The following is an 11,695-nucleotide window of genomic DNA, read 5'->3' as shown; positions in this document are numbered from 1 at the left end:
CTTTCTATTGAGTAGATTCCTAGAAGACACATTGAGCCATATGTTATGTACTCAATTTCCCTTGCAAAATCTACACACTTACACTTTCCATTAGACTAGAAGGAGTTATCTATTTTATAATTTTGTCTTACCTGGTGTGTGAAAATGAATGTCAATTTCTTGATTTCTAGCATTTTTTCATACGTTTATTCCGACTTACCTTTTTCTCACTCAGTTGGAAGAACTCTGGGCACGTTTTACACATTTCCTCCAGTCCAGAACTTTCCTTTCAAAGTTACGTGTTTTGCCTTGTAGAAATTTTCTATTTTTCCGTATTCAGATTTAAGCTGCCCTTGGAAACTAATACAAGCACTAATAGAGGAGAAAAAAAAAAATCCATGAACTGAAAAAAGATTTGACTCGTTAGTTTAGAAGCGTGAACTGGGTGCCAAGAAGGAATTTTTTTTTTTGAAGACCCAGAAGGCAGTTTAAAGCGGCGCACAGCCGGAAGAGACCGGAAGAGCTGAGTAACAACCGGAAGCCGTTAGTTAGCGTCTGCGGTCTCTTGCGCCTGGCTGGGGGCTGGAGTAGTCTGTGGTCTGACCTCTGTTCCTTTCTCAACTGCCGGGTGATCACCGGACGTAGAGAGCCTAGGGCAGTTGACCAAAATGCCAAATGTGAAAATCTTCAGCGGCAGCTCCCGCCAGGACTTATCCCAGAAAACTGCCGACCGACTGGGCCAGGAGCTGGGCAAGGTGGTGACCAAGAAATTGAGCAACCAGGAGACCTGCGTGGAAATAGGCGAGAGTGTGCGAGGAGGGGACGTCCACATAGTGCAGAGTGGTTGTGGCGAAATCAGCGACAATCTAATGGAGCTTTTGATCATGATTAATGCCTGCAAGATTGCTCCAGCCAGCCGAGTTACTGCAGTCGTCCCGTGCTTCCCGTATGCCCGCAGGATAAGGAGGATAAGAGCCGAGCCGCAATCTCCGCCAAGCTTGTTGTAAATACGCTGTCTATAGCAGGTGCAGATCATATCATCACGATGGACCAACATGCTTCTCAAATTCAGGGCTTTTTTGATATCCCAGCAGACAATTTGTATGCAGATCCAGCTGTCCTGAAGTGGATAAAGGAGAATATCTCTGAGTGGAGGAACTGCACGATTGTCTCTCCAGATGCTGGTGGAGCTAAGAGAGTGACCTCCGTTGCAGAAAGATTGAATGTGGACTTTGCCTTGATTCACAAAGAACCGAAGAAGGCCAATGAAGTGGACCGAATGGTACTAGTGGGATATGTGAAGGATCGTGTGGCTATCCTTGTGGATGACATGGCTGACACTTGTGGTACAATCTGCCATGCAGCTGACAAACTTTTCTCAGCTGGAGCCACCAGAGTTTCTGCGATCTTGACTCATGGAATCTTTTCTGGCCTGGCCATTACTCACATCAACAGTGCAGGCTTTGAAGCAGTAGTAGTCACCAATACCATACCTTAGGAGGATAAGGTGAAGCATTGCTCCAAAATACAGGTGATCGACATCTCCATGATCCTTGCGGAAGCCATCAGAAGAACTCACATTGGGGAATCTGTCTCTTACCTGTTCAGCCATGTCCCATTGTGATAGAATAACGTTGGGGTTGTTGTATTTTAAATAAAGTAAGATAAAATAAAAATATACCTTGACCATTGGTTTCCCTTGGTGTTTGATGAAAAGTTCGGCAGAAGACCCTGTTTGTTCCAGTGTGGCTTTCTACATCCCACATCATGTATATTAGATGCTTATTTTAGATTGGAGAAAGACAGATTGAGAATAATTGCTGGAATATCCTATCTGGGTTGTCTCATTCTGGTTTCTTTGATGATTTTGTGAGCCTTGTAGCTCTAACTACAGTTCAGCTGCTGACTTCAGACTTTGAAGGTGTTGTGTGGAGTTGTATGAAATTAATTGGGGAAACTTAGACTACTTTATATGTGAATGCTTCAGGGTTCACTTTGTTCAGAAAAACTAACAATGCAACCAACCCAATCCACCACCACCACATCTCCATCCCACCAACCCCCTCTTATTCCCTGTATTCCCCTCCCCTCTTCCCCACTTGTCACAAGTTCTCCAAGATCTGTGCTAAATTAATCAAGAGTCCTGTGCAACCCAAACCTAGTTTACCTGGTTGCTGAGCCATCTGCAAGGCAAGAGCAGCAGCTTTCAGCTTGAACAGCCATTGGGTAGGATTATGAGAAAAGGCTGCAAAGTGCAGCAAATGCTTCTTGAGAGGAAGAAGATAAATCTGTCACCATCTGTTTGGAGATTACATGTTTTGGATTCTCCAGTGTACCTGTTCTTTTTGATTTAGTTTTACTTCTAACCATCTTGATATTTTCCTGGTCAAACATTCTGTTGGATCCAAATTATCAGTGTACCAGTCTTCTGGAAAGCAAATCCATTTCCTGCTATATAGTCTCTAAAATTGGCACCAGATGTTTTTGCTGTAGCTTAATCTTAGCCTGCTACTGCCATGGTAGTAGATTTTAGGTGGTGTTGTAGTACCTTTTGATTAAGCATTTAATTTTAATCTTTCTTCCTTGCCTCTCAGATGACTTCAGATTTATATTTTAAAACTTACGTTATTGTCTCTTGTAGGGAAAACCAATAAAAAGTCTGCATGTATGTGAGAAGAAGTCCACATTAAGATATATCCTGAAATTTCTGATTTCCAAGAAAATTCAGACAGGCCCTAAAAGATTCTGAAAGTTAAAATGTAAGATAGTTTTAAAGAAATAATATTCAGTTGCTGTCAGACTTCTCATTTGATCTCTCAGGTAATAAGCAAAATGGAACAATATTTTTGCAGTTCTAAAGGAATATTCCTTCTAACCTAAATTTGTGTGCTTAGCCAAACTATTATTTAAGTTTGAGGACAAAATTAAGGCATTTTTATATATTAAAAGACTCAGAAACTTTACCACCATGAATGCTTCCTGAAAGTATCACTTGAGGATACCGAAAACAACAAGTATGTACAACTAAGAGGAACACATGGAATGAAAGAGATAATGGTGAGCAAAGAAAGAAGTGAAACTGATAAAATTTTTTTGTGAAATTATTGTGAATATTATCACAATTATTAAGATAAAATTCACATAAAAATTGAGCCACAAAGTAAAGCAAGTTATTTAAAAATCTGTAAACAAAATTCCAGGTGATATCCACAAAACATGAGAGGTTAGGATTAGTCTATGTATATTAATGGTCTATCTAGTTTGAGAGGGCAGTTACTGACACCAATGATTGACATGATAGAAAAAAACGAAGTTTAAATATGTTTTCTAAAATTCAAGGACAAGCAAGAGAAGAAAAGAATGGGATAAATTACTTCCAAACTCCTAGACAGAAAAAAAAATGGCATAATAGCCATAATAATGGCATAATGGCACAGTAAACAAAGTAAACAAATCCAGCTGAATGTAGGAAATGAGGAAGAAAACAGATCAAATAGAAAATACCAAATATATGTTATCACAAATAAAGTCAATATATTAAGTTAATCTGATAAGAGATAGATTATCAGAATGAGTAGCAAAAATATCTAATGCTATGCTGTTTATGGGAGACACACCAAAACAAAAAATTAGATATAAAAAGATAATGAAAAACATACTGAGTAAATGCTTACAAAGAGGAACTAGGAGTGGTACTTCTAGTCAAAGTAAAAACAGAATGTTTTGCTGATTATGAATCTTTATGAACCTAACAATTCAACATCAAAGTATAAGAAGAAAAATAAAACAGTGAGAATATAAGGAGAAATGTATAATCTACATTAACTGTGAAATTTTAACAAAGCTCTCACGTAAATAACCAAGAAAAGATATTATAGGGTTTAAAATAACTCCACATCACAATTTAATAACTATACATGGAAATTAAACAGATAATTCACATTTTTCCAGCATGAATGATAACATTTATAATATTAAAAATGTAGTAAGTCACAAAAAGTCTTCATAAATTTTTAAAAAGGAATTTATAAAGACTATATATAAGTAAAGTGGATTTACTACAATCATCCAGACTGCATTTTGAAAAAATAAAACTCTCAGTAAAATAGTAATAGAATGAAGCTTGCTAGATCTAATAAAGAAAATCTACTAGAGACCTACAAAGATATACTTAATGATGAAATATTGAAAATGTTCCCATTAAAATCAGGCAAATTTCAAAGCCAGTGAAATAAGGCAAGAAAAAGAAAAGAGCTAGCAACACTGGAGGGAAAAGAGGCAAAACTCACATTATTTGCAAATGTCATGATTATCAACAAAAAAATCCAGCAATCAGAAGAAAAACTATTCCTACAAGAGGTCAGTAAAGTGACTGTACATCAGGTAAATAAAATAATAGCCTTTCCTAAATACCAACAAATCCTAATTGAAAAATATAATTGAAAAAAGTTTCCACAACCTGGAGCAATAAAATCTGCAAAATAACCAGTAATAAACTCCCAAACTGTAAGACTTGTATGAAAGAAAATTATGAAAAGATATAGAAAATAACCTGAATAAATGTGTTATGAATCTGGAGATAAAGAACAATATGAGAGTTTCCTCAAATCATCTAGTCAGTATAAACCCAGTAAAAATCCGAAAAGGATTTTTTTTAAGAGAACTAGATAAACTTTTCTTAAAGTTGATCTGGAAAAATAAGAGATCAAAAATATTCAAGATCTTTTTGAAAATGTTTTTGTACTACAATATATTAAAACATTGTAAAGCTAACAGTAATAAAACTGTTGTACTGATGCAGGGATGAACATGTAAATTAATACTGCAGAATTTAGATTCCTGAAACAGACCTATGTATACTTATGGGAATTTAGTACACACATACACTATTTAGTGGAAGGATTATGTTACTGGAAAAAAGGAGCATAACTGAATCAATTCTATAGGAAAATCACTATTACAAAGTCCCTCTGGAGATGCTTTCCTGATATCCTGCCTTGACAACCACTCCTGAAATCTACTCAGATTCTCTGAAAGGGGGGATAAGACTCCTGCCATAGTTTTTTTTCCTAAGTATCTTCATATACATGTTGATCAATCAGATAACAGTGATGCTTATAATGGGCTTCTTAATGTCAGTTGTCATTTATCAATTTCTAGCTCCTTGATGATCTTAACTTTCTGTTTTCTTGATTATATCCTGGAAAGCACTTCCAGCCTCCTTAAAACTTCCACTTTAAGCACCATTATAACATTATTACCTTGTTTATATGAAGCATATCCAATGTTACTTTTACACATACAAGCAGTCATTTTGGACAAACTGTTCTCAGAATACAAAATAGATGAAAGAGGCCATACCATAGTAAATACCACACACTGCAGAATATATTCACCCCATGGTTAGCAAAGTAGCAGTTTCCATAGCTGAAAGCGATAGTATGCTTATGCTTATTGACCAAAAACTGTTTTATACACTCAATAGTATTACATACCAGCTCATATATATGATAAAACTGGCATATCATGTCATTGGATAAATAATGCACTGATCAGTCAATGATGCTGGATAACTGACTACTAATTGGGGCAGCATTTTTTTTTTGTTTTTTGTTTCTGTCTTTCAATGATGCACAAAAATAAATTCCAGAAGGAATGGTTATAAGGAACAAAAGTGTAAAACACTGGAAGAAAATGTGGAATAACTTTTGTACTCTTGTAGTAGAGAACTTATAAAAATTTATAAAAGATGAGATTGAGGCATGACTTCTGGGATTCTACAGGCAGGAAATAGGCTGATAGAGCTACTCAGCTGCAGACTTGTGCTACTCTTCGAGACAAATAAAGAATGACTCTAAGGGCAGAGACACCAAGAGTGGTACAGAGGTCAGAAGGTTCATTGAGAGCGGGCTAGAGGCTGACTGAGCCTCTGCTGTGAACCCAGAGGCTGATGGAGCCACTGTCGCAGGCCCAGAGGCTGGAGCTGTGGACCCAGCAAGTGGAGCATCAAGCCACAGAGAATTACTCCCAGTCCTTAAAACCTAAAGAAATTTGCCCTGCTGGATTTCATACTTTCTTGGGATGTGCAACCCCTTTGTTCCTTCAAATTTCTCTATTTGGGAATGAGAGTGTATATCCCATGCCCGTCCCACCATTGTATTTTGGAAGCAGATAACTGCTTCTTCACCAGTCCCCATATGGAGAAAAGTTTTGCTCCAGGATGGTTCATACTCAGGGTTTCACTCGTCTCTGATTCAGATAATTTAATAATGAGATTTGGGACTTTTGAGTTGATGATATTTTGATGAGATTTTGAACTTAGGGTTGATGTTGTAATGGGTTGAGACTTTGGGGGAATGTTGGGATGAGGTGAATGGGTTTTGTATGGATGTGGGACAGATGTGAATTTGGCAGGGACTAGAGAGCAGACTGTAGTGAGTTGAATAGAGGCCCGTCTCACGAAAGACATATCCATGTCATAACCACCTGAACCTTATTTGGATAAGGTGTCCTTATTGAGATAAAGGGTCTTTGTAGGTGTAATTAGGTTTAGGTTTTCCAGATGAGATCATCCTGGATTTAGGGTGGGCCTTAAAAACAATGACAGGTGTCCCTATAAGTGAAAAGCAGAGGGAGATTTGAGAGAGAAACACAGAGGAGAAAGTGACATGAAGATGGAGGCAGATATTGGAGTGATGCATCTGCAAGCCAAGGATTGTCAAGGGTTACAGTAGCCACCAGGGGCTAAGGGAGAGGCATGGAACAAATTCTCCCTCAGAACCTCCAGAAAGGGCCAAGTCTACTGACACCTTGATTTCAGGCTTTTGTCCTACAGAACTATGACAGAATAAATTTCTGTCATTTTAAGCCATCCAGTTTGTGATAATTTGTTACTGGAGCTGTAGGAAACTAATACAGTGTTTATACCAGGAGATGGAGTGCTGCTGTAACAAGTACCTAAAAATGTGGAAGTGGCTTTGGAATTAAGTATTGGGAATAGGCTTGGAAGACGTTTATTTTAATGTACTTTTTATTTTTAAAAAGTTGAACAGAAAATAGATTTCAAACTTAGGTTGTGTTTGTATGGTCTATATAAACTTCAAGGTGAAGACGGCATCATTCTCTATGACATTCTGGATTTGCTGCAGGTGTTCTTCTATCTAAATGGAGCATTTTGCAGTGCAGCTTGGGGTGCAATCATTAGTTACTTTATGAGAAAATTGATTTCTGTGGGAAACAGAGTAACACGGTGCAGCTCAGCATCCATGAATTTAGAGAATATAACGTGGTAATCTATGGAATGCTTATTGAGCAAGGCAGAAAATTCTAATCTTGGTAAGCCACTGGATCTATGGCCTTTCCCTTTAAACATGATAAAATGACTTTCAAAATAACATTCTTCAAATTTATGAGGTGGTATGTCTCCTACACTATAAAATACATTTAAATTATGATGTTAAGTCATCATTTTATGCTAGAAAGGGACTGTCTTTGGATTTAGCACTGCCTATGATTTTTGGCTAGGTTCCTGAAAGGCTTGGAAGAATTTTGAGGTGCATGATAATAAAAGCCTAGATTACTATGAAGAGACTGTTGGTAGAAACAGAGACATGAAAGGAGATTCTAGGCAAAGCTCAGAAGGATGTGAAGAGGACGATGTAACTCACAGATCCAATCTACCATCTCAGCAGAAGGCAGGAATGGAAATAGTTATCCAGGAAGGATTGGTGAGGTACCCTCTTATCTCATTGTGGGGACGCCATGACAGGCACAAAATCAATGGGTACAGAGACAGGACAAAATAAATGAGTGCTGGGAGCTATTATTCAACCTACTACACTGCATACTTTCCCTTCTCTGTTGATCTTTTTTTGTATCCCCTATTAGATGGGTATTTTATTTTCTGGATGTATCTTCCCTATCTTATAACTTCCTCATATTTTTCATCATTTTATTCTTTGTCACTGGGTTGGTGGTTAATTCTTTAATTTGATCCTCCAGTTAATTCAGTCTTCAGTTAATTCTATTAGTAATTCATTTTATTATTCATCCCTTCTATTGAATTTCCTTTCAATATCACGCAACCATGCTTTTAATTTTCACATACTCCTTTTGTTTTCCTGTCTTTTTTTTATGGTTGATAGCATTGACATTATTTTTCATTTTATGGAATACAATATCTCGATTCTCTTTGTAGATTTTAATTATATTTAACTTTTAATTCTATTTCCCAGTATTAGCTGTTTTATTGAGGACGTACAGTAATGGAGAGAAAGAAGTATAGCAGGGGGCCTTTCCTTTGTGATGGATATTTTGACTTCTGGCTGCAAAGATTTCCTAGCTATTGGGGTGACCATAACTTACTTTGGATACTGCACTTTTCAAGCCTAAAAGCCCACATGAAATTATCCCCTCTCACTTTTAAGAACCGAACTCACAAATTGTCTCTTGTGGCAAAATTCTGAAGTCTACTGGTCTAAAAGCTGGAGACAGTCACAACCATTCCACTGCTCTTTAATATTTTAATTTAATTCAATAAATTGCTCATAGACCCTTCCCTTTCTCAATACCCGATAACCCTTTGAGAGTTTTTCTAGAAATTTGCTACACAACTTCCTTTTGGGGGATTATTTTATCTCTATGAACGTCCAATTCTTCAGTTCTGTTGGGAAAGAACTGGCAATTGGTTTGTTGGCAATTGGTTTCCATATACTTTATATTAACTGGGAATTGTTTACATTTCTGGTCTTCTGATGGTTTCCCTTCAGACTAAGTAAATATTTGTTTTTATTGACCTCCCTCATTCTCCTTGATCTTTCTAAAAACCATCACAAAATTTATAACTATTTTCTTATCAAGGTGCCTTCTTCACTTGACTTTTTATAACACTATAGTACAGGGGCTTTCCTCCCAACTCTTGGCTCTTCTCAGACGTCTTCCCTGCCATCCCACTGATACAGCTCGTTTCAGCCACTGTGGGCAAATCAGAAGGGTTGAGGTCTCTTCATACACTAATGTCTAAGGTAAGCACTTGCTTACCCTAATATCGTCCTTCAGATTCCCTCTGTACTTCTGCCAGACTAATTCCTAAAATATTACTTTCGTAACTTTAATCCCATAATCAAAATTTTCTATTTTTTTTCATTCTTTACAGAAAAATCCACCCTTTGTTTTCATGTATAGCCATCAAAATCTGGTCCACTACTCCCAATATAAACTTTCCACTTCATTCTTATTGATCTGTTCATTGCCCCAGAAAATACCTGCAAATCTCTGCCGTAATTCCTCTATACAATTCACCTAACCTCCAGTAGCCTCGCTATTCTCCTCCACTTGACTAAATCTTACCTTTCTTCAAGGCCTATTTCTTTTACAAACATCTCAATATCTGACCTCTTTCTCTCTCCCGTAAATTCCTATTGTGTGCATCATTCTCTACAATGTTGCCTTCTCTTGTGAGATTAATTTGGGTAGTCATTAAGGATTGGGAATATTTCGTATATTCTTTGTATCTTTATGATGCTTCATATAATGTTTAATACTAAGCAGTCAGATATTATGCTTCACTTGATTTTTAAAAATTGATATAAATCTTACCTAATGGTGGGTAAACCTAAAAATGTCTAAGTAAGTGTCTTAAATACCAACCTAAAGATTTATATTTATTTAAAAAGCAATAGGGAACTATTGTAGCTTTTTCGATATGTTTTCTGTAGAAGACTGTTGCAGTGAAAATAGTACTTTCTGAAAAGAATGTCGCAGCATTGTGCAAACTGAACTGGACTAGACCGCCTATGCAACTGGGAGACCAAATGAGTCCAGGTGGGTTCCATTTTGAGAAAGTAGGCCAACGTAATATTTTTTTAGATTTATAGTAAACAAAGAAGCCCTCGTTTTCCTAATCCCTAATGCACACATGGGTTGTTTACTGGAATTCAATCTGAGTATAAATTTCTAAACGTAACACTGACAGTATCTCTTATCAGATGACATGATTAATGATGTTTTCTTCAGAGTGGTTTCGGTTAGTGTTTATTAAGATGCTTCCCAAATCCTAATTCTATTTCAAAGATACAGTCAGATGATTAGACTTATGAGCACCCTGCAAGAATCAGAAAAGATACGGCAGTGATCGGTTTTAAATAATACATTTTACCCAGATTTAATTATTTTGCAACTAGTGACTCTATTCTCTGTTTTTATACTTGTCATTGTTTCCTTCTTTTCTAGGAAAACCATTACTTTCTTTACCCTGATTTCATTGCAGATGCTATGCAATGACTGGCATAACTCATTGCTTAGAGCAAAGAAAGGGCTAGGATCCTCTGTTTTACAAAATTAAAGAGTTTGGTTGTCAGCTAGGCAATGAATCTGCTTCACAGATTTAAAATTGTGCTTTTCTTCCTTCTCTTTGCTTGCCATTTGGCGTGTTCACTTAACAGCCCTACCACTTAAGAGAGGATTAAAAGGACACTAGCCCTGTGAACGTCTCCAGGAATGACATACCATGCAGGGGACCAGCAAGAGCAAAGACTTTGAGGTGGGAGCCTGCACGTATTAGAGCAACAGAAAGAAGACCAGTCTGGCTGGAGTAGCATGAGCAAGAGGGAAAGCAGAATGAGATTAAGTCAGTAAGTTGGGCAGAGCCAGATAAAGTAGGTAAGTTATCAACTGCTCTGAATTTCTCTGATTACCAGTCACCATCAAATTGATCTATTGTTTGCCCCTGGCCTGTAAGTACTCAAATCTTTACTGGGAAGATTATGTCTTAAATTATTACTGCTTAATAATGTAATGTTTGTCTTTCGCAGGGGCTTTCTGAATGCAAAAGCAACTCAAGTATTCCCAAACTTGCCAGATGATAAAATTCCTGACTTCCCCCTCTTAACCTCCTGAATCTCCAGGGAGGCCTGGAAAACAATATTTTCAAACAATTAATCTAGATGATTCTTATGATGATGCAAGCTTAGGAAATACTAAGCCCCAAAAGTGAAATTAATAGAGAGAATTTTGAGTGTGGAAGGCAATTTTGAGCAGTAGCCTCCCAAATTACATACTACTTTATTAATACTTGTGGCAGTTCTAGGCAATACATGGTACATGAGTTGCCATTTTCCTCTCCCATGACCCTGGCCTTCATCTCTAATGGGTCCCAAGGCTCCTTCCTGCTGACTCTAGACATAACTTCAGGTTTCTTCTCCATGCAGGGATCCAGGCAGCCCTACCAATTGATAAGACTTGACATAGAAGATGAAACTTACATGACATCCCTTTTGTAGGGTTATTTCTAGACCAGGGAGACTTCTCAGGTGATTTTTACTTTGAGCAATATTGAATTATTACATAGAAAAAGGTATTTTTTGGGGGAATTGATCTGTAGGGATAATTTTGTTTTATTGGCTCAGAAATATATATTGATATAGACTTCATAGCTTCAGTATCTGAAAAAAAATGGATTTTGAAATTTCTTTTATAAAAGTTTATGTATACAGACATATTTCTGGAGCATGGGGCAGTGAAAATAAAAATTAGCTTTAGAATTAGATAGACCTGAATTTCCATTCCTGGGAGTGCTGCTTACCAGCTATGTTACCACCCAGTTAGTATATGTCTTTGAATCTCTCATTCTTCATCTCCATAATGGAGACAAAATATCTCACACAATTGTTGTGATTCAAGATGAACATGTGTGAAACAGCTAGAACAGTTTTGGTCA

General features: G+C 37.1%; 1 protein-coding gene across 1 annotated transcript; it reads left to right on the top strand.

The window, feature by feature from the left end:
• Positions 1-629: 629 nt before the first annotated feature.
• On the top strand, positions 630-1,603 carry PRPS1L1 (phosphoribosyl pyrophosphate synthetase 1 like 1). Its single transcript, XM_059932840.1, is given in 2 exon segments — positions 630-930; positions 933-1,603. Coding segments are annotated over 2 exon segments (954 nt in total). The 5' UTR covers positions 630-647.
• The last annotated feature ends 10,092 nt before the right edge of the window (positions 1,604-11,695 follow it).

This window comes from Balaenoptera ricei, chromosome 9, assembly GCF_028023285.1.
Source record: "Balaenoptera ricei isolate mBalRic1 chromosome 9, mBalRic1.hap2, whole genome shotgun sequence".
NCBI lineage: Eukaryota > Metazoa > Chordata > Mammalia > Artiodactyla > Balaenopteridae > Balaenoptera > Balaenoptera ricei.
Note: the sequence above shows the minus strand (reverse complement) of the source record. Positions and strands in the feature narration are given on the sequence as shown.